At 49.2% G+C, this 23,844-nt stretch overlaps 1 protein-coding gene across 4 annotated transcripts in view; it reads left to right on the forward strand.

The window, feature by feature from the left end:
- The window catches only part of DNAH9 (dynein axonemal heavy chain 9), a 224,800-nt gene that overhangs the window by 194,814 nt on the left and 6,142 nt on the right, over nt 1-23,844 (forward strand). For 3 of the 4 annotated variants that reach the window (XM_074607552.1, XM_074607550.1, XM_074607554.1), the window contains 6 exons: nt 3,703-3,930; nt 8,234-8,425; nt 8,906-9,097; nt 9,871-10,041; nt 12,944-13,126; nt 21,441-21,830. In XM_074607552.1, coding sequence (XP_074463653.1) covers nt 3,703-3,930; nt 8,234-8,425; nt 8,906-9,097; nt 9,871-10,041; nt 12,944-13,126; nt 21,441-21,830 — 1,356 coding nt within the window. Of the gene's footprint in view, nt 1-3,702; nt 3,931-8,233; nt 8,426-8,905; nt 9,098-9,870; nt 10,042-12,943; nt 13,127-21,440; nt 21,831-23,844 lie in introns of those variants that run through there. The other variant, XM_074607553.1, reaches the window with a different exon arrangement.

The following is a 23,844-nucleotide window of genomic DNA, read 5'->3' on the forward strand; positions in this document are numbered from 1 at the left end:
GACACTTTAATGGAACAGTATCAGAAAAAGGGAAAATAACACTAATAATAACAACGATAAGAACAGCAGTAATGACACAGGTCACACTCATCACCCAGTGAACTGGCACCATCCCAAGCAGTGACAGCGGGTTCCCTCCCCCTGGTTTACCCCCAGTTATATCCTGAGCCTGAGGTCTATGCTGGAACAGGCTGCCCAGGGGAGTGGTGGAGTCATCATCCCTGGAGGTATTTAAAAGATGGGTAGATGTGGTGCTTGACAACATGGTTTAGTGATGGGTTAGGTTAGGTTGGTGGTTGTAGTCTCTTAGGTTAGGTTGATGGTTGGACTTAACGATCTGAAAGGTCCCTTCCAACCCAGGCAATTCTGTGACCCTATGAATATTTCATTGGCGATTCCATCCTTCTGTCTATTCTTCTATGGGAAGCTGGAAAAAAAAGGCCTTGAATAATGTAAACATCACTTGGCAAGAACTAAACCAAATAGGCATTATGGACGTTTCTTTACAGCAATCACTAGAAAGAGAAATTAACTCTTTCCCAGCTGAAACCAGGATGGGACCTCGGCTTTTCCTTTTCTGCAGTTGTTCACCCTCTTCTCCAGCCCTGGCCGGGATGTCTCCATAAGTAGCTCACGAGAGGCACCTGAAACCTCCCGCTGAAAAGCCAGCAGAGGGTTTCCGTGGTCTCGTGAGGGAGCTCCCTCAGTGTTCCCGTGTGGCACCAGTCTGTGAGGGCACTGAACCGGGGCAGCCCCAAGCGCTGCCAGCCCGGCTCCCGGCTGCTATCGATAGTGCACATGTGCAGGGATGTTTGTCTCCGTGGAGCTAAGCTCAGTTTCATTCCGTGATTCTCTCATCTGCCACAAACCCCTGAGCCAACAAACTCACAGTTTAGTTACGTGCCATATGAAAATGTATTTGCACTTTTTGCAGCCTGCTCTGTTCATGCCTCCATTCTTGTTCTTCACTCACCCCCTCCACCCCGATCTCCTGTCTCCAGACTGGGGAGTCCATAGCAATTCAGTGTCTCCCAGCTGTATCCTTTTGGGGGTAGAGAAGTGAGAACTGGGTATAGTTTTCTAGGGGAAGGCCCACCATGGATTTATGGAGTGGCATAATAATGTTTGCAGTTTTATTCTCTGTTCCTTTGCTGACATTTGATTGCTTTCACATTGTTAAGCATTGAACTGTTATTTGCAGGAAATAACCGCGAGGACTCCAAGATCTCTTCCCCGAGTGGTAATAGCCAATTCTGAACCCATCATTGTTTATATCTATAGCTAGGGTTGTTTTTCCGTGTGCATTACTTTGCATCCATCAACACCGAATTTCTTCTGCCATCTCATTGCCAGTCACTTAGAATGATGGCAGACTTTTGCAGTTCTTTTCCACCAGGTTTTATTTTCAGTACTTGAAATTACTTTGTCTTATGACTAATTTTGTCATCTCACTAATCACTCGCTCCTTCAGGTGGTTTTTGAATATGGTGAGCAGCTCAAACTCCATCAGTAGCTTCCCACCCCCTGTTCCCTGTGTCTTAACTGGTTTGTAGCCCGCAATAACACTGATAACTGAAAGATAAATAGCTGATACCGATGAAAATCCGGGCACCAGGGATACACTGGTGCTGTGGAGGCAACTCCGGGGCGATGCCTGCTGGAGCTCACCTTTCTAGCAACTGGAAAAGGAGTTTATGGTGACAAGCTCAGATTTGGGTATCCCCCTGTTAGCAATCTAAAATGGGTTAGAAATTTCAGATTCCTGGTTTTCTCTAACTCACGCTGTTTGTGTGTTAATTCATGGTCTGCTAGAGCCCTGCCAGTTTGCCTGGTGCGTGCCGAGGAGTAACGCAGCACTTCCATATCTGAGTTTCTTTAGGGTGGATGCCATCTGGTCCTAGTAAATTGTTATTATTAGTTTATCAATTTTTCAGAAAAACTCTTCATCTGCTTCTTCAGTTTAAGAGTCTTTCTGGTGATTAAGGGACTGGAGCATCTGTCCTTTGAGGAGAGGCTGAGAGAGTCGGCATTATTTAACCTCAAAAAGCAATGGCTTAGGGCGGGTTATCAGTGGGTTTAAATCACTCATGGCAGGGGGAGTACAGAATATGGAGCCGGACTCTTCATGCTGGTGCCCAGTGAAAGAGCAAGAGGTAATGGGCACAAACTGACATCCTGGTTTCCCTTAAACATAGTTATTTTATCTATTCTATTCTATTCTATTCTATTCTATTCTATTCTATTCTATTTCTATTTCTATTTCCATTCCATTCCATTCTTCACTGTGAGAGTGGTTAAGCCCTGGCACAGGTTGCCCCGACAGGTTGTGGAGGCTTCATCCTTGGAGATACCAAAAAAACCAACAGGATGCAATTAGCAGCCTGCTCTAGCGGGCCCTGCTTTGAGCAGGAGGGTTGGATGGAAGGAGGGTTGGATGGATGATCTCCAGAGGTGTCTCCAGCCTCAGCACGCGAGTGATGCCGCCACATAACCCAGGCTGTGACAGTGAGACCCTCCCAAAGCTCTGCAGTGAATATTCCTGCAAATACAAGCCAGTTTATGGTGGCCTTGCCTTTCGTGGCACTCCCTGTACACCTTGATCATCCTGTAGTTTTATAGGCTCTCTGGTAGGTTTCTGGCTCCTGGAAAAGGCTTTATTAATAGTTTTTATGGTTTTCAGATTATTGGTTCTTAAAACCTTTTTTGGCCTTACCATGACTGGATTTTGTGCTGTTTTCTGTTTTTCTCATTTGGACACAATTTCCACTTTGTGAAGAACGTCATTTTACTCCTAATAGTCTCCATTACTCTGCTATTTAACCACGAGAGCTCCTTTCTGGTCCTTTTTATAGGTGATATATATTTATTCTAAGCCTCTAATATGGTTCCTTTATGTAATTTCCTTGCCACCTCCAAGCAGTTTATCTTTTTGGCGGCTGCATTTAATTTAAGTTTAGCGAGTTCCTTGTCCTGTCTTTGGATGGAATAAATCACCGTGCAGAGTGCCTGCTCACACAGTCAGCTTGGACTGCACCCCTAGCTTTAAAATGAGAGTAGTTTTAGCCCACGAATCCCTGCTGTGTGTGACCTGCCCAGTTCCTAACATTTAAAAAAAAGCTGTTTTCTTTCCTGGAAACTCCAACATTCTATAGGACTCTAACTGAAAAACTTGAGGCATGTCTTCATACATTTCACCATATCTGCATAATACTGCTTAATTTTCTGAAAGATATTTTGAATTAGTTGCATGAATAAATAAATATTTTATGTTAAAGGTCTTTATAAAACCACCTGCTTCATTTTTTTCCCCGGTAACTGATATTGATGGTTCTCACTGTTATTCTGTTTAAAAATGAACAAACATTTTCATTTGAGCTTGGTAGATCTGGGGAAATAACTCTCCATCATCAGCCAGGCATTACTGTAACACGAAGGAGAGTTATCGTCACCGAGAACCCAAACAACCCAATAGTGGCTTCATTGCTTGTGATTTATATTGATTATTTTGAGTTTAAAAGTGTACTTGATGTGACAGAGTATTTGGGGCTGTGAATTACACGCGAGGACTACAGGGGCAAGTACCAGCTTGTAGAGCGTAGCCTTGGTGGGTGCCATTCTTTGGTGTGATGGATTCGGTGCCTGCTCAGCGCGGGTTTAAATGGGGGGAGACTGATAAAGCTTTGTCCCTTTTGTCCCTGCCAGAACATCCACCTGGTGGCCAAGTGGTTGAGTTCTCTGGAGAAGAAGCTGGAGCAGCACAGTGAGGGCAGCCACCAGGATTTCCGTGTCTTCATTAGCGCGGAGCCAGCACCCTCCCCTGACAGCCACATCATTCCCCAGGGCATCCTGGAGAACTCCATCAAAATCACCAACGAGGCCCCGACTGGGATGCATGCCAACCTGCACAAAGCCCTCGACAACTTCAGCCAGGTAGGAGGGCAGTGGGGCTTGCGCCAGCGACTGGCCAACAGGTCGGCTTGGGGCTGCTGGATCCCCACGTAGGTGTGATGTGTGTGGGCATTGCTGCTCCTGGATGCGCGAGTCCCTTGGCACTGGGTAGGCCCTGGCTCCAGCAACCCACCCCCCCGGATCTTCTCCAAGAGCTGGGCACAGATCTCTCGAGTCTATGATTCTGTTTTCTTCACCGAAAGGGTTATCAAGCATTGGAACAGGCTGCGCAGGGAGGTGGTGGGGTGTCGTGGTTTAGCCTCAGACGGCAACAAAGAACCACGTGCCGCTCGCTCGCACCTTCCTAATACAGGAAGAATCGTAAGAAAAGGCAAGACTCTTGGGTTGAGACAAAGGCAGTTTAACAGGACAGCAAAGGGAACAGGCAAACAACAACAACACGGATAGGGGAATATACAAACGCGATTACGGAACCGCCGCTCCCTGCCGCTCGCCGGCCGGACCCGGGACGCCCCAGCCCGCTTTTAAGCAGCAACTTCCTGCCCCCTCCCCCGGCAGCTCAGGGTGGGCGTGGCTCACATGGCATGGAATACCAGGAAAAATTAACCCTATCCCCACCGGAACCAGGACATGGGGTCACCATCCCTGGAGGTATTGAAAAGCCAGGTAGACGTAGTGCTGAGGGACATGGTTTAGTGGTGGTTTTTGTCAGAGTTAGATTGATGGTTGGACTCAATGATCTGAAAGGTCCCTTCCAACGCAGGCAATTCTATGATCCTTTCCCAAGAGAGGACTCAGGTAATCCTGAATGGCCTCTTTCTTGCAGAAGGTCGCAGGATAACAGACTTCTGCCCAGTTTAATCATTTTCTCACCAAGGTATGATCCTTAGAAAGGCTATTTTGTTAACAGAATCCAACTTGTGGATGCAGCATTTGGGAGACTTTTGTCATGTTTCAACTTGATTTCTGTGTCTGTGTCCCTCCTTTTTGGGCGGGTGAGTGACATATTCCATCAAACACCCAAAGACACGGAGAAGCGAGCAGGTTATAAACCTCATCTTGTTGCCCTGCTGTTTAACCAGGGTTAGAGGTTCAGAACTGCTGATACGGTCACATCCCATGTCACTCCTCAGAGCAGCGCAGGGGGACTCGGTGTTTTGTGCCCAAAAGCCGTTCAGCTCAAAACCTTGCTGGCATCAGAAGTGCTGTAAATTAGAGCTGAAGTCTCCCTGCAGGGAGGACTTGCTTTGCCAGACGAGGGTAAAGTAGGCCATCTTGAGAATTGCTGGCCCACAAGAAGAATAGCCGATGGCATGTTGCTCCTTGCTTTTATTGCACAGTGACCACACACACACACACATGGTCCCATTACAGCAGCCGCTGTGCCCGCTCTTGCCCTTGGAACCGCAGCTGAGGCTCTTCTGCGGGGGACACAAAAGCAAAGCACGTGGAAATGACAGGGAATATTCTTTTCTTAGTGCGGCAGAGGGTATGGCTCAACGTTAGAGCCATTGTGACGCGGTGATTAGACGAGCCTGCTTCGTGGCCTCCCTCCGCAGCCCTGGGCACAGCAGGGCAGGCAGGTGCTGGCGGCTTGGGGCAGGGGTGGAGTGCCGGCGGCTCCCGGGGAGCAGCCCCATGTCGGGATGTGCCGGAGCCTGGTCTGTCTCACTGCTGTAGGCGGCCATACTCCTGCTGACCCCCTTTTCCGCATGACACAAAAGGCTAAGGGCTAACCGCTCGCGTTTATGATGATAGCTGTCCTAGAGACACAGATCGTTGCCTTCTGCGGCCCTGAACGCTCATTACCCTCATCACATCCACACGTCGCCATTACCTTGGCATGCCGAGCTCTCACAGCAAGACCTGGCGTTTAAACCTCGATCAACCAGAAGGGCCTGAAGGTACTTTCACCCCTCGGACCGCCCTTTTTGGGTCACTAGCCCTACGGCCTCTCCATTCTGCCGATGGCTGTGCCGGGAAGACACAGTGCAAACCTTGCAGGATTGCTTCCGTTTCTCTCCGTACAGCCTCTTGTCACTTGGGACCAGGCAGGAGCAACCCCAGCCCATCGTGGACCCCAAGCGCCGGTCCACGGGGCAGAGAAATGGGGGCAGCTCACAAGAAGTTTCGCAGTTAGACACGGGGACGGGGGCAGTCTCCAGCGCAGGAGCTCGCGGTGCTGAGCAAGTGAGGCGGGGAGGCACCACGCCAGGATTAATGCCAGTGGTCAGGGGAGATTATTCCATTTTTATCTACTGTCGTTCATCATCTTGAACCCCACGAAAACGTCCTGGAGAGCAAGGGAGGGGGGAACCTTCACCCCAAGTAACATTTTCATCCTGCCTCTGCTCATTTCAATCAGATAGTAATTAGCATTTTCTAAATTGCTGGAGTCTTATAAAACGTCTCTTATCAGAAATCCTGGAGCGAGTGGGTGGGGCCCCTTTACACCTCATTTCCCTGCTTTATACAGAATGGATGTTCAAATTTAGCTTTCAGCTGAAAGCTACAAAGAAGGCCCATTATTCTGTGCGGGGAATATTGTTCTGCTTTGTAGCTGAAGAAAAATGCACAACTGGAGAGGCCAAATGAGACTGAGCTGGATTCTTACTCAGTGTTCATGCAGACAAGCTGCCCTCGGAGTCCAGGGGCGTTTTCTGAAATGGGAAAGGTGCTCAGCACATATTTGAACCAGCTCTCCATCAGGTTGCTGATAATGAAGGGAGCTTACAGTGCTGTCTAATCGTGGGGAAAACAGGGGTTGGGATGTTTTTGATCATCTTATGCAGTTACTCAACATCTTTCACACTTCAGAGTAATGGATTGCTCCTTTTCAGCGCAGACCCGGGGCTCTGTTATGCTCACCCGCTGATTAGAGGTCTAACATTGTATTTTTAAAAAAATAAAGATAATGAAAGGAAGTCACAGGGGTGCCCTTTGTAGTCGTTGTCACGTAGCAGAGTGGACTTAAAGGGGCTGTCCCTGGGGAGGGAGGATGGAGGGGCTGCTGTAGCTACTCCTTACTCAGCTGTGCTGGTCAGAGCCAGCGTACCCTGGATGTGCAGGATATTCCCGGAGGAGGGTTTGCAGAGACGTGGGTGAAGGTGCAGACAAGCCCTTCCCACCATGTTCATCTCCCAGGCCTGGGGAGACGGGTGCAGTTGGCCGTGGGAGATCCCATCAGGTTCCTGCCGTGGGGCAGGTCATCCGCTGCCCAGCCACGCTGCTCTTGCCAGAGCTGTGCAAGCCCCCCTGGCTTCAGCCATGGAAAAGGGGGTTCAGCTTCCCCCGTGAGGGCTGCGCTTCAGCCTTGCGCTGTGCACAGAGCTCCAGCCCATCCTACCTTCTGCTGCGCTGCATCCCTAACGCCGATGCTTACGCTGCCGGGAGCCGGCAGGGCTGCCCCGACTTCCCCGTGGCGCCCGCCCACTGAGACCTCACTCCCAGCACCGATCAGGGTTCTTTGGAGACCAGTTCCCTTTCTTCATTTTCATTGATTAAATGACTCAGGCACCCACCCCTCCACCTCCGACATCACAGTTCTGCCCATTCCTTTGGAGATATTCAAACTTCAAGCCTCACCTGGAAGTTGGGAAAGGAAGCGCCCATTGCCATGCTGGCTTTAAAGGGCTGCATTAGATTTTTTTCACAAGTGTTTGATCTCCCCTGCTTGGATTTTTAGCAGCGTCGCGCATCCCTGCTTTGGTGTGCTGCACAAGGTCGTGCTGTCGGCGAACGCACTGCTGCAGCAGGCGGCCGGGCTGGCTTTGTGCCGAGGGTGATGGCCGTGGGAGCAGCCTTTCTGGGCTAAATCCCTGCTGCTTCAGCCCTGCAGCTCAAGGAAACGCTGCCCTAAGGAAACCTTTTGTACCCACAGGGCAGGAGGGACTTCAGTTCTTCTAGGTCTGGTCTTCCTCAGCAGGACTTAGGGCCGCTGCTGGCACGCTGGCCCTCACCACGTGCGGTGCCTCTCTCCATCTCTCCGGTGTGGGATGGGGGCCACGTGCCAGCGATGGGGCACTGGGTGCTTGCACATGTCCTGCCCTTCTTGGCTGTCAGTATGTATTCCTGTGCAAAGCCCCTTTGAGTTGGAAAAGAAAATATTAATTCGGAGAACATGCATTGGAATTTGCCTATAAATTTGCAATGCAAATCCACTAACGCAGAAAAATCAGTGAACGGGTATGTTATGCAGAAATGAACTGACTGGGCAAATCAGTTCACCCCTGTCCAAAGTTTGTTGTATTTGGGAAGCCCTGGGGGTCGCTGAGACTGAGGGCAGTGGGGACTTACGCAGCCCTGCGTCTCTCCTGTACCGCAGGATACCCTGGAGATGTGCACCCGCGAGAACGAGTTCAAGAGCATCCTCTTCGCCCTCTGCTATTTCCATGCCGTGGTGGCAGAAAGGCGCAAGTTTGGCCCCCAAGGCTGGAACCGTCCCTACCCCTTTAACACCGGAGACCTCACTATCTCTGTGAATGTGCTGTATAATTACCTGGAGGCCAGCTCAAAGGTGGGTGACCCAAAGGTGGGCTGTTTGGTGGCTGTTAACCACAGGACTGGCTTGTGTTGAAACTCCTGGGAAGTCGCCTTAAACGCCATTTCCTTGGTATCTTTGGTTTTATAACTTCACAGTTTGGTATACCTGTGTGGTGAGATGGGAAGCTTCAGTGCCACTCGCATCTGTAGCAGCGTACAAATCATAGCACATAGTGCCTATGGCTTTTATTCATTGAAACTACAGAGCGATCCTTGGTTTAACAGAGCTTAGAATAATTTTTCATTTCAGTGGGAAACTGCAGGAAATCTGTGCTGTGATCCGGTTTTCCTTGGGCAGGATTTAACCACTACCTAATGTTTGTTTACTTGGAAAACTGCAATAGTGAAGTGGAAGCTCTCGCTGTGCAGATCAGTTGTAGTGCTGTAGCCTGCGGCTCAACCACGCACCTGGCGGAGCTCTGGCTCCTTCATGCCCTCCTGCTTCCTTCTTCAGGTCCCATACGATGATTTACGCTACCTCTTTGGTGAGATTATGTACGGAGGTCACATCACGGATGACTGGGACAGGCGGCTTTGCAAAACCTATTTGGAAGAATTTATTAAGCCAGAAATGCTGGAGGGAGAACTCCTCCTTGCTCCAGGATTCCCCCTCCCGGGGAACATGGACTATAATGGCTATCATCAGGTAAACTCTTTGTTTTCTGGCATTCTTCATACACATAAATCTAATGACTTCCATAACTGCCCTGTAATCTGTTTTAGGAGGCAGTGAATAGGACTGCAGTGTTTCAACACACCTCCTGTTATTTCCCATTACGTTCTGTTTCTGTAGACGTTTCAGCATTCCCTTGGATGAACCAAGTCTAATGGTAATTTGCTACTTCATCATGAGCTCATTCTGTTCATGCATGAATAGAACAACTGTATTGGTGCTTGAGACTTGAGCGCGGCTCCTGCAAAATTACATCCACATACTGTTTGCTAAAATGGCCCTTTCAAGCTCCTTTTATCATCAGTTTTGATGAGAAACACTGAAGGGTCTTGTTGATCTACTTACTGATCTCATCTGTTCTCCGTACACAAATGCGGTAGCAGAGCTAGGCATATTAGGCTGGTTTTGTTCATAAAACTTAACTACTGGAAGCTAAATTCCCACTAGAGATTTCAGGCTATTGATGCCGAAATGCACAGCAGATAATTGCTAGAGAAGGTCCAGGCCTGAGATATGTAGCCAAGCCAAACTTCAGCAATTACTACATTTTCACAGCAGGAGCAGAAGCAGTTCTGTAAACAATCGTACGCCCCTTTCTCCCATCAGTTCGCCAGTGTTTCAGCCACAGGCAGAGTTATATCAGCCTGGGCTTAGTTACTCGGATGGGGGATAATCACCACCGTGAACTCTGCAGGCAGAGTGCCCTGGACTCCGTGTCTAACCTGACCCTGAATTTCTCTGAGCAGTACATAGACGATGCCTTGCCTCCGGAGTCTCCTTACCTGTATGGCCTCCATCCCAATGCTGAGATTGGCTTCCTTACCCAGACATCGGAGAAGCTCTTCCGCATCATGTTGGAGATGCAGCCCCGGGACACCAGCATGGGTGAAGGAGGAGTGGTGACCAGGGAAGAAACGGTGAGAGTGGTAGAGGAAGGAGGTGTTGAATTTTGATACCTATCTCGTTCATAAGTAGGTCTGTCTAGCTCAGGTTCGTCTCACCACCGCTTATTATAATGTCAACTGCCTTTGCTGGATACAAACCGAGTGTCTAAAAACACCAGCCTCATATTATGCAGAACATCACCATGGTGGGATGTGACCGGAGCACTGTCAGTACTAGGCCAGTGGTTTTTAATTACCCCCTGAACTGCAGAGCCTTCATTATCATCCTGTGAAGGTGTTGCGAATAAACCTTCTGTGGCCTCCCCTGTCTCAGAGACACCGGTCCCTGTGCACCATGCTGTGACCGTCACACCGACAGGCTCCCAGGTACGATGTGCCACCCCGAGCTCAGCCCTCCTCTTACTGCTGCCACCAGGTCCCACCCGGCTCCCAGGGGCCTTGTCATTCCTTATTTCCAGCTGAACTCCTTCACTTTGCCCATGTTCCGGGCTGCTGTCAGCCCTTCCTCTCAAAACTCACAGCTCATTAGGCCCCTTAGACAGGCTGAGAGAGCTGGAGGGATTCAGCTTGGAGAAGAAAAGGCTCCAGGGAGACCTTCAAGACCCTTCCAGTCCCTGAAGGAGAGCTGGGGATGGATGTTTGCAAGGGCATGTAGTGACAGGACGAGGGGCAATGGTTTAAAGTAGAGCAGGGCAGGTTTAGATGAGACATTAGGCAGAAGTTCTTTGCACTGAGGGTGGTGAGACACTGGCCCAGGTTGCCCAGAGAGGTGGTGGAGGCCCCATCCCTGGAGACATTCAAGGCCAGGCTGGATGAGGCTCTGAGCAACCTGATCCAGTTGAAGATGTCCCTGCTGACTGCAGGGGGGTTGGACTAGATGTCCTTGAGAGGTCCCTTCCAACCCAACACATTCTCTGATTCTGTGATTTTATGATTAGAATCTGGCCCAAGCCTTCATAACGGGATCTGAAACCAGCCAACACTTGCTCAGGTTTTTATTTCTGCAGTCTTAAGATCCCAGCTTGGTGTTTCAAGCTTTGAAAATTAATGAATGGCTCATAGAAAGTTCATATGAAGTCTGTGGTTTCACACATGCTTCCTTTGGCTTGGAGCTGGGGAACTTACTGCCTTTGCCTATGGGGGTCTTAGAAGTGCTAGGCTTGTTCAGTTTTCAGTTTATGCGGGAATTTGAGGTGAGGGGAATAATCCAGAGGTAGCAAAGCCAAAGGAGATGCTCAAAGATAGCAAACGTGACTACCTCTTCCTTCCCAGTCCTTTTGCTATTGAAATACAGTTCAACTCTTTGGCCAGAGAAGCAAAACTATCAGGGAGTGATCCAGCAGTGGTATCACAGGGCATGGCCACCCTGCAAACTCCTGGTGACAGTCCAGAAGACTGTCAGGGGAGCACAGAAGTCCTTGTGGCTTTCGTGATCTCTCTGAGAAGAAAAGCTGCCTGAAAGCCATCTGGATGTGGCACTGCGTGGTGCCTGGGGGGATGCTCCCACAGCTCATTTTCTCCCGGAGATGGTCTCTCACATTATCTGAGCTATAACTGGCACCGCTTGTATCCCTTTTACTTGGTCCTCAAATGAGAGGGAGTTGCCTCCTAGCTCCTCCATTTGAGGATTTCCAGCCCCTGGTTTGGCTGAGGTGGTTTTTGGGAGTTTGCAGGGAAACTGCGAGCCTGTCGTTTTCCTGAGGCTCTGACAAGTCCAGTTACTCCCACAGGTTTCTGAGGCCACATTACAGAAAATGAGCTGTAATTGTTGTGAAAAAATCAGAGCCAAGGGGATTCGCGGGGGAATTTCAAATTAGAGGATATTTCTGCGCTGCACTTGAGGTGCAGTACAGAAGCTGAAGGGCTTTTCCAGCCGAGCTTTAGCTTTATCCCCCTCGCGGGTTGCAATAACAGCCGCCACATCATCGCCTCTTCGCAACGTCTGACACGAGTCAGGAGGGTTTGGAAGAGCAGCGATGGGAGGAAATTGGAGTACAGAGTTCCAAACATGAATGTCAGTGGCCATGGCAATAAAATGACCTGGGGCTGCCTCTGTCACTGGCTGGCAGCTGTCACTGGCACCTGTGCACCAGGATTTGCACATCAGATCGCAGAATTGTAGCTGTGCATTCCTGAAAACTCCCCAGCAAGAGAAGTCTTGCGCGGGTTCCAGCGCAGAAGTGAAGCAAAGCCTTGTGTGAGAGATTCCCATACCAAGTTGCCTAACGGTCCACATAAACCTGAGAGATACAGCTGATCCCTCGAAGATTAGGGTCTTCAAACTCATTGTCAATCAGAAAAGTTGTTGTCCATTTATTTTTTGGGCACTAGAAACATCCTGTTGCATTGGATCTTTTCCTGTTTACTATGTAGAAATATAAAGCACTGTTTCCAAATCAAGCTGTAATGTTGACCAGGAGATAATTTTGTTTCGTTACGCTTTTCTTCCACGGCGCTATTAGTTCAGAATGCCAAATTCAGCTTAAAATTCAATTTTATATAATCACCTCTCTCTATCAATATACCACAGAGAAACAGCTCATAAGCTCAGTTGTCCTGAGGCTGAGCTGAGGCTGTAGCCCCATCCGTCTTCCTGCGTTGAATCTGACCTTAGGAGAAGTAAGAAGACAGGCTTAAGACCCAAGAAGCGAGCAGACTGCTACTTGTCACGGTGACATTTTCAAACCATCATTTTGAAAGCTTCTCAGCTGACATGAACTTTTGTAAGCGTTTGAATTTTAATGGGATGGGGCAAGCTCTTTGAAAGGTGCCATGCCCAGCACGGTTGACACTGATTGTTTTCAGAGACACTAACTGGCAGATGGAGTTTTCATCCGGCGCTCCGGCAGCCGGCAGCTGAGGAAGCCCAGTGGGTCACTCACTAACATCCCGCTTTTTTCCCTTCGGCTCACAGGTGAAAGCTCTGCTGGAAGAGATGTTAGAGAAACTGACGGATGAGTTTAACATTGCGGAACTGATGGCAAAGGTGGAGGAGAGGACGCCGTACGTTGTGGTTGCCTTCCAGGAATGCGAGCGCATGAACGTCCTCACCGGTGAAATAAAGCGCTCCCTCAAGGAACTGGATCTGGGGCTGAAGGTAGGACCTCTGCGTGCTTGCGACTGCAGCGTCATAAAATCTCGATGAATGGAAGAGGGGCTGGGGGAATAAAAGGGGTCACGCTGTATTCAGCACCGCTGCCTGCAAAACCAACTTGACTCCATGGGGAAGGGTTTGCAGACGGATTTCAAACAGCACAGTGTCCGCAGGCCGTGAGCTCGGGCAGTGGGAGGGGTTAAAGACACACACAGCAATGACTGCTTTCTGGGAACAGAGACCAGGCACCTCTGTCCACCTGATATTGTAGTGCAGCAACAATAGGTCACTCGACAATTGACACATGACCTATTTAAAGGTGAGGCAAAGAATCACACCTTTTCACAAAATGCCCAGGTACCAGGGGGAACTGGTAAGTGTGTGTCACCAAGGGCACAAGCTGAGCTGAAATCAAAGGAAAGATTACTCATGTGTAACGTCTAATGTCCAGAGCTATAAGAGAAAAAGCCTGAAAACTCAACAGTTTTGGAAGAGATACAACTCCCCTTGCTGGGTGTGAGTCATTTGCTAATGGAGGAGGCTCAGGAGCCGACCTTCCCTATGGAGATACTGTCCATGATTGCTCCACCCACAGTTCCTTCTCCACCCTGGTAAGAAATTAGACTCTGCCCGGGAAGGTGATATCTGTGTCCCTCTGGGTGGTGGCTTTGGCTTATGGAGAGCAGTGAGGAGCTCTGGGGCTGGCAGGACACCCCTGGTAGGATGCAAATGCCTGGCTTCGGCAGGATATGCAAGAGGGCTGTGCTTTGAGGCTGCATCCACTGGTGGGGGAAGTCATCTGCTGAATCCCCACGCAGGCAGCTGGTGGGACAAAATATAATGGGCTACTGACTGCCCACTAGGGCATAAACCAGCAGAGATCAGGCTGCAAGGCAAGTGAGCGAGGACCTGCCTGGCCAGCCCCAGTCCCCTTCACCTTGTTATCCCAAAAGACTCCTCACCCCAGCCAAGTGCTCTGCACCCCTTGGACACCAGCCTAAGCTTAGCAGAGGAATGCTGCCTGGAGCTTGCAGCACAAAGCTGGTGGCTTCAACACTACCCCGATGCCTTCCCTGCATCGTCGACCCAAAGTTGCTCCCTGGATGATTTCACTTGATGATCTGAAAGGTCTCTTCCAACCCTAACGATCCTATGATTCTATTCTATGGTGTGAGGCAGCAATTAAGGACATCAGCCGCTAGGCATTCCCTGCTCCATCCTTTCCTGAACGACAGGCTGTCATCCCATTTCGCCAAAATGCAAAAATAGTTTACATAGCATGGGAACCGTTACACTTCAAGGAGCGGCAACTACTTTTTATGACCCCATTAGCAGAAAGAGCTGACAGGTGAGCAAGGAGGACCTGTCTCGAGGCTGAATGACAACCCCAGCCCTCTCCTGAGGGCAGCGTTGAAGAGAGATCTTCAGTGGACATACCGGCAGCATGCACGCAGCGGTGCTAGGGTTGGCCCTGGGATTTTAGGTACTTGTGTCTCTGCAGGGATGGGACCAGGCTGCTTCTAAATCCCGGCCGTGTTGCGCTGCACGCCGGGAACCCAGCAGCTTGGGTCCGTGCTGGCTCAGACATTTCTGCACTGCATCTGCTGGTGATGCTTATTGTCTTGATTAAAGAGAGAGATATACCATACATACTTTGTCGTGCCCCAATATGTGCATTTTAATGTACATTTAATGTACCCATTTTAAAATAGGCTGATATTTATGTAGTCAATTATTATAAACAGATTTCCTTTATTTTTTAGCATAAGGCAGTGGAATTGAAAATTCTCTTTCCCGAGACAGGTAAACAGAAGTGATTTAATGTTTCAGTCCTGGAGCACCAAACAAAATATAATTGTAACTGGGACAATGTGTAGCAATTAGATTTAATGTGGAGAAGAATAAGCTATTTAATACTGGTAGAGGGAATGAGTGGATGCATGGGCTTAAATAAACCACAGACAAAATAAACAACAGAAATCAAGCAATAATAGAGGGTGCAAATTTCTCCCCCAAACCCTGCCACAAATCACGGCAGGGAAGTGAGATGGTACCTGCAGAAAAAGCACCTCTGATGACTACACGGGTTGGTCCCAACAGCCTCAGAGCCTACGGCGTGGCTCAGGGACACCACAGGGCCAGGACTTAAGGACTTAAGTCTCCGTCTCTGGAGACGTTCCAAACCCACCTGGACGCGTTCCTGTGCAACCTGCTCTGGGTGACCCTGCTCTGGCAGGGGGTTGGACTGGGTGATCTCCAGAGGTCCCTTCCCACCCTACGATTCTATGATTCTATGATGACTGAGGAGCAGATGAGCAGCAGTATCTATTTGTGTTGGCGTTTCTTCATCTTGTGTATGCTGAAGAGACAAATTTGAAGGGTCTGAGATACCGCCAGTGGGCAGTTCCTCTTTGCCTGCAAGCAAGGCTTGCATGTGGGTCCCTGCGGAGCTGAGTCGGACGTCGTGCCTGACCCATGCTGCTGCCCAGCATCCCCCCACGGGGCCCTTCCCAGGCCCTGGGGACCAGGTAATGGCCTGGCAATGGTTGGCCCCGCTGTTGGCGATGGTTGGCCCCGCTGTTGGCGATGGTTGGCCCCGCTGTTGTCTCGTTCTGTGGGCAGTGCTGCTGTCCTGACTTGACAGTCGGGTCTCACACTCAGTTCGGAGGAGAAATCATTCTTTAAGTGTTCCTTCTGAGAGCGGCTCCTGTGAGAGCTGTTAACGCTCGTTAATCTCTGGGATTGGGGATCTTTACTGACAGCACTCGGGGGAGGAGAGTTTACGTAACAGGAACCACAGATCTCCGAGGAGAATAACTCAAACACAGATGAAGCAAGTCTTATTGTTTTTAACTGACTATCTGCTAAAAGAAGGCGATTTGGAAATGTCATGCCTAATTTGAACTTTTGAATAATTCATTGTGTCTGTGTAGCGGAAAGTGATTGTTTGGTCCAAAAATAGGAGACATCCCATTAAGAGGAAGAGAAATTGCAATAGACTGGTAGCCATCAAAAATAACTGGCATGATGTCGCATTTCAAAGCCCCTTGTTCTGGATGACTTCGGTGAGACCAGGGGCTCGGCTGAAACACTTGCATGTTAATGTTGTACCCAGTGTCGTTTTTGCAAGCAGGTTTTCTATTTCGCAACTTCAGTGAAGGATAAGCCTCCAAAATGAGGATAATAAATATTATAAAAGGATAAAGTAAGACCAAATTTTGTAAGGCTAGCTGGGTATTGCACTGCATCAAGTGAAAATAACCTTAACTGAGAAAACAATTTGTGACAATAGTCTGCTCATCTTGAGGGAATGTCTGCAGGCTGATTAGGATTTCCTTCAAGGGTGTCTTTAATGAAAACTACTCCCAACATTTTGGAAAATAAAAAGTAACCGGAATCATTCTGGATGCACTTCAGTATTCAGCATCTGAAATGCAAATTCATGCATAATTGCGTTTGGGCAGCTATATGAGATAGCTGCTATAGATGCTTTGAACCCTCACAGGAGATTCCAACAAGTACGCTTGAGTGCGCTGGCTTTAAAAATTGCTTTTCATAAGCCTTCCTGAGAATCACATTTGCTAATTCATTTGTTTCCTGAAAATAAAACTAGATAGGATATATGATCGTGAGGGTTTTGTTTTTAAATCAGTTTGACTGCTTGCACACGTTTTGCAATTTATTTTTTTTTTTAACCTGCTTTAAAAGCTTTCCCAGAGTGCAAAATACTGCCTGTGGCTATGAGAGAGCCTCGTGGTTCTCAGTGTCCTGCTGTGACCAGGGCAGTATTTTGCCCCATCTGACTTTTTTTGCTTCCTGCGTGGACTTGCCATGCCTTTAGCCAGAGACCAGCCTATTGAATAGGTCCTCTCAGGGTCTACGTTCTCCTGGGATGGGAGATGATAACCCGTGTGATACGAATGAAGAAGGAACCACGATGATACTTAAATAAAAGCCACGGCAGGTGCCCCCAAGGAGGTCAAATAATTTTGACAGCCTTGTGAAGCTCATTACCAGACCCTCTGATTAGACACGGCCATGCTTTTCTGCTGTGTGAGCTTTAATTGTGGGTCAGTAAATTGTCGTAAAGGGTGTTATAGATAAAGTGAAACAGCTCAGGTGCCTCAGAGGAAGTGCAGGGGCAAGCACTGCCTTGTATTTCTTTGTCACTTCATGGCAAATACCAAAATGATAAATCTTTGATTTGTGTTTGACCCTTCTGCTTGGAATTACATGGGACTTCAAAGACCTTTTACCAGGTAGCCCATCATTTTGAGATTCCCCACAAATGTAAAATCATTAAATAGAAATAATGAGATGATTTACTGGCACAGACTGACTTGGTCCCTGCTCACATGAAGTGACAGAAGGTGATGTGTATTTTGAAAGGTGGTTACAGTTGTTCCTTGTGTTGTAGGTCTAATTACAAATAGTCCTGCTTCCACCTTTTCATTCAACCCTATTTGTCGCTTTTAGCTTCAAGAGTGTTAAACCAAAAACCATCTTAAAACCTTTGTACATGTGATTTTCTCTGTCCGCCAGAAATCTGTTCTCCATGGAGAAACCCAGCAGGTTCAGATCCTTGCTGCCTTTAAAAGTTTACTACTTTTAATGAGTCATCTTTGGAGGTGAGGTTTAATAATGCCTTGTGCCAGTCTGTCCTGTGGAGAGATGAACATTTCGGAGGGTAAACCACAGATCTCTGGGGGGCAACACTGAATGGGGATCCCAGGGCTGCAGTGGCTTCCAGGCATGGGGCCAGTACAAATGTGCCCTCGGCTCTGATTTGAATTGGTGGGTGCCGGGGAGACACGTCCCCTTGAAGTACTGCCCTTGCTTATTGCCAGACAAAATGAATTTTATTGTGGATGTTCAGAAACTTTCGCTTGAGGGGAAGAAAAAAAAAGGGGAAAAAAAAAAAAGGTAAGTGTTGCTAAAAAGCCAGAAGAGCTTGAGCAGACATTTCCAGTGCCTGGATTCTGCTGACACCCTTTCTGCCTTTGACAGGACACCGTGTGTCGGGTAGATGTGTGATCAAGCCCGTTGTTCTAGCTGTCGTCCAGCAGCTCTGAGTGTTGAATTTGCAATGGTGTCGGTAGCTCAGAGGATTCCTGTTCCAATGACAAGTTGTCTTCCGAGCTCGGGAGTCTCTGGTCGCTTTGTGGTGTACTTCTTTGAGAAAGTGCTTGCTGACCCAAGGGTGCCGGGATGCCTGTTTGCCCTAAGCCTTGATCGCTCAGCGTTGAGCCTGCGTCCACTCGTTAGTGCCAGAGGCAGCACAGGCCATCCCCAGGGCACTCGTCGCTGCTCTCCCACGGTCTGGTTGGGTGTCCAGCTGTGATCTTGTCCTCCTGTAGCCGTCACTGTGGTCTGCGGATTAGAGCTCTGTGGGGCATGGTCAGCACAGGAATAAACGACAAAGACTTTCAAATGCTGGGCTCTGACAAGCATTTCTAAACGTGTCTTGGGGTTGCTTTAAGCAGGTTTCAACTTTTGCTAAAACTTCATAGATTTTTGTGGCCCCAGTAAAGGGCACCTCTGCTGACCTCATGGCTGGAGGCACTGAAGTCTGTCGAAAGAACAGTTGGAATTTTTTAATGTGAATAGACTGACCCAATTCCCTCGCCCTCGTTCTCAGCAACGGCTCCACTGATTTCAGTTAATCTTTCCAAAAACACTCAGCCTGAGGCAAAGAGAAATTGTAAGTCAGATAAATTTTGTCAAAATGATAAGGCGACAAATGTAAGTATTTATAATGAAAACCAGTGATCAACATTAACTGTAAGTCTCCAAACTGCTGTGGTGTGTTGTACCCCTCCAGCTCAGCATGGGGCATGCAAAGATTTGGGTTGCGAAGGGCGTTACTGCCTGCAGAAGCTGAGCCTGCACTTGCAAGTTTTTGCTTTTCCATACGGCTTGGCTTGAGTCTCGCAGAACCACAGATCCGTTGTTCTGGAGATCGACTAGTCCGACCCCGTGCTCAAAGCAGGGTCAGGCAGAGCAGGTTGCCCAGGACCACGACCTGCCTGGTTTTGAAAATGTCCAAGGATGGAGACTCCGCAGCCTCCCTGGGTAACCTGTTCCAGTGCTCAACCACCCTCACAGTAAAAAAGTTTGTACTTGTGTGTCAGTGGAGTGTCCTGTATTTTAAGTTGTTCCCATTGCCTCTTGTCCAGTCACTGGACACCACTGAGAAGAGTCTGGCTCCATCTTCTTTACTTTCTACCATCAGATATTTAGAGGTATTGAAATGATCCTCCCTGAGTCATCTCTTCTTGAGGCTGAACAATCCCAGCACCACCAGATGTGGCCTCAGCAGTGCTGAGCAGAGCGCTGCCATTAACCTGCTGGCAATGCGCCTCCTAATGCAGCCCAGGATGCTGGTGGCCACCATTGCTGCAGGGGCACATTCCTGACTCACGGTCAGCTTGTTGTCCACCAGGACTCCTAGGTCCTTCCCTGCAACTGCTTTCTAGGCAGTTGGTCCCCAGCATGTACTGGTGCATGGGGTTATTCCTCCTCAGGTGTAAGACAGCGTTTCTCTCTGTTGAACTTTGTGAGGTTCCTCTCAGCTCAGTTCTCCGGGTTGCTCTGAATAGCAGCATCCCTATCTTTGGGTATCATTGGTGGTCCTGTGGAAGAGTGTAAGGGGGTAATAGTCTGAAGGCTGGACAGACCTCAGCAGTCTTTACGCAGTGTCCTGGATCCCAGCTCCCAGCATGCAGTAAATGTCCCCAGACAGCAAGACAAGCTGGCAGATGAGGCATCTGTCATCTGCAGCAGGAAGTCACCTACTACCATCACTGATCTCTCCTGTGCTGCCGCATGGCTCAGGCTCCATTGGCCTGGATGCTTTGATGGACAGAGGTCCCAACCCCTCATCCCTACCTGGGCACTGAACCTATTCTGTAGCTGCAGATCTGCAGGGGGAACTGAAGCCTTGGTCCTGTTGCTGGCAGTCACAAGCTTCCAGCCTTCGCCATCGTGGGAGTCTCCCCTTTCCCAAGGAGACAGGCACAGACTCTGCCTGCCTTCGGTGCTGTTGGGAGCTGAGGCTCCTCTTGTGTATGCAGGGTCTCAGAGAAGATCCAGTTGGTCTCTTTCTCATCATCTCTGATGCTAAACAGTTTGCTGGCCTCCTCTTGCAGATCCTTTAAATGGTGGCAGAGACAGTCTCCAGCCCTGGCGAGAGGCTCCAGGCGCTGCCTGCCGTCCCAGATGTGAGCTGCAGGAGCAGCTCCTGCATCAGGAGCGTGGTCCGAGCTGGGGCTTCTGCTGTGCCAGGGACAGTTTCTCCAGAGGGTGCCAGGGACAATGCCCCGTGGCATGTCACCACCAATGCCCCATGGCATGTCACCACCATTGCTAAGCAAGTGTACGCTGCCCTGGGCAGGGTTTGTGAGCCCCGGCTGTGCACCCCCTGCACAACCTGCTGCACAAACTGCTGCATCTCTCAATGGCTTCTCTTATCTGTTAAGATACCATCCAGGCATCTTTTGCTTAGATTTAATGTAATTTCATATGGATACAGTGGGATTTTTCTTAATTTTAGACTGTCAGACACCAGGGAATCTCTGCAGAAGTTCGAGAGGGATGCTGTTGCTGTGCAGAAGCCCTTTTTGGCCAGGCAGCGATGCCCCAGCTCTTCTCCTGCCTGGGTGAAATTGATACAGGTTTCCAAAAGCTTTAAAAATAATTAATTCCTGGGTAAACAAAAGCCAAATCTCTCTATATATCTCACTTGGCTGAATCATATCTTAATTCATTGTGTGTTTCCCTGCTGTGAAAGTAACTGTGATTACATTTGCAGACACCACGTGAAGTAAAAAAGAAAAACTTGCACTGAAAAGTAATAAAGGAGGAGGGGAGTGAGGGGAAGTGGAGGAGAGGAGGGGGATAGGACTTGACATGACAAATATTTGGACAGTTTTGGAGTAGACCATCAAGGACTCCAGTATCCTGCCCTGGCAGTGTGAGTGAGAACAGCTTTACACCTCTAAAAATCTACGCTGTAAAGATCTTCAGTCAATGAGAGAAAACAAACAACACTGGGACAACTGAGGGACACATACTCGCCGTCACTCTGTTACACACCTTTTCCTCCAAGTAGCGTTTTTACAGTAGGGAAGATGAGGATGCAGGAATATGCAACAGAAAGCGTTTATGAAAATCCAAAACTCATGAAGAAATTCACAGTGTGTGAATGCTTGTGTAGGGTGCCGTGCTCTTACATGCTTCCTAGCTCAGCCTCTGCTTTTGAGCGGGCTTTGTTCAGGTTAAACAGTCGTCAGTCCTAATTATACCTTTTCTCACTCAGGGAGAACTGACCATGACAAGCGACATGGAGAACTTGCAGAACGCCCTTTTCTTGGACATGGTGCCTGAGTCCTGGATAAAGAGGGCTTACCCTTCCACAGCCAGCCTGGGCACATGGTTTGCTGACCTCCTCGCTCGCATCAAGGAACTGGAAGCCTGGACAGGAGACTTTTCCTTGCCCTCTGCGGTGTGGCTTGCTGGGTTCTTCAATCCCCAGTCTTTCCTGACAGCCATCATGCAGTCCACAGCCCGAAAGAACGAGTGGCCTTTGGACAAGATGACCTTGCAGTGCGATGTGACAAAAAAGAGCAGAGAAGATTTTGCCAGTCCTCCTCGGGAAGGGGCGTATGTCCACGGTTTGTTCATGGAAGGTGCGCGCTGGGATGCACAGGTGAGTTCACCAAGGCTCTGGTGTTGAGAGAGAAGCCATGGATGTTATGCCCTTATTGCTTGGTACTGAACTCTGGGGAACTGCTCAGATGAGTGCTCATCTAAAATAGTCATTAGAACTGTGTCTTCGGGAGGGGGAAACATGTGAAAGATGGGCTTCTCTGCAGCCTAGAGTGGGTATCCAAGGTGGTTGGCTGAATCACCCCTTGGACTTGTTAGTTTTGTGGCTTCTGTTTCAAGGGCGTTCAGGGTGGCCAACTTGCACTGATACATCAATTTTTTACAAGGAGACTCTCAACCTCAGTGTCCGTTGGCTAAACCGTGGTCGGTGCTCATGCTGTTTCTACAGACAGAAAGCACGGGGTCCCCTCAGGGCTGTGTTGTCCCTGCACCTCCGCGTGGTTCTGATTTCTCTGCTGCCTCCAGAAGTGACGTGGCAGACTGGCATTGTCATTGCTCTGTCACCTGTTTAGCGGCAGCAGTGAGAAAGGAGAGGATCCTACATGTACCCGCAGCTGAATGGGTGGGATGTACCAAACCCAGACCACTGTCCTTCCACTGTTGGGTGCTGCAGCACGTCATCTGCATAGATAGCGCTTGTGGCCAAAAATTGATTACAACCTGTAGCCGTCCCTTTATGGTGGCAAATGAAGCTTGCACAAAGGTCTAACCTGCATGGTCAACCCAGACTCAGGGAGATGACTCATCATGGTGGGGACAAACAGAGAGTGCGGGTGGCCCTTGCTCTTCTTCTTTCCCCTTCAGGATGTGGCCCAATACCTTCCAGTGGTAGCGCAGCCGGCCTCAGGGCAGCCAAGGTGGGAGCCATACCCTCCAGCCGGGCAGCTGAAGAAGACGTGCCCACTTGCTATTTCCTGCCCTGTAGCTGTCAGCGCTCCTCTTGCCGCAACCCTCTCAGAGCAGCGTCCCAGAGGAGCACAATTGTCCCTGTCATTCCTTCTGACAGTTGTCAGCTGTTAGGAGTGCAGTCTGCCGAGCCAGAGCCATTAGGCTGACAAATCCCCACGGGGCTCAGTGCTCGGCGTTGCCTGGCCTGTGGTACCGTGACTCCCAATTTGTGCTGCGTGTGAGAATTAACTGACAGTGATTCATGCGGCTCTTACTCTGGGCAGCCAGCGCGATGCTCTGCTGCCAGTGATCTGTGAGAGAGCGAGGGCTGATCAAAGTGGGTCACCCAGAACTTACTTATCTGTGTCAAGTTTACCCCCTCGCAGGAAGAGAGTTTTATTTCAGAGGCAGCTCTTTAGAGTGTTGACCTTGAAGATCACCCTTGATCTGTCGTGGGCCTGGGTGGTAGGAGACTGAGGACTGCTGTTATATACCGTATCCCAACCTGACCTTGCAATACAGATCTTACACTCTTCACCTTTTTTTCTGCTCCCTCTCTGAGATAGTTTTCCATGGAGGATAGGAAATCAGGCGAAGCTTTGAACTCACCGACTGATGGCGTCCAGCGCAGTTTATCACAAATCCTTGGGAAGGTCAAGGCTCCATTTTCTCTCTGGAAATGGGTTGACGTGCGCATTGGGTCTGGAGAGCCACAGGTGGTCAGGAACATTGGCAAAGGCTCTGTCAGAAGGTTGCAGTAAAGATCTCACGTGGGTGTAAGGTCAGATCTCCTGCCTCGCTGGTTTTGGCTCTGCTGATAGCAGAAGCCACAGTAGCAGAACAGAGACCAGCCCAGTCCGTGTCCCAAGCCCTGCTCCTACAGGTCCCACCTATTCCCTTCTCTAAGCCTCTGGTGTGGCTGCCACACAAAACCCACAGCTCGGAGATCACAGCCCCCTGCTACTGGGAGCATTGGATTTCAGTTACCCTCAAAACCGGACTTTTTAAGGTGATACAAATCACCTGGACACAACGGTACAGAGAAAGTTTAGAGAAGTTCCTGGTCTTGAATATCGAATACTGTGTTAAAAATAGATTCCACTGACTGCAGTTGTGTCTTCCTTTGCCGTCGTTACCGCCAAATATAATGGGCAAAGCGGCTGAGT

The sequence above is a fragment of the Larus michahellis genome, chromosome 14 (genome assembly GCF_964199755.1).
Source record: "Larus michahellis chromosome 14, bLarMic1.1, whole genome shotgun sequence".
Taxonomy (NCBI): domain Eukaryota; kingdom Metazoa; phylum Chordata; class Aves; order Charadriiformes; family Laridae; genus Larus; species Larus michahellis.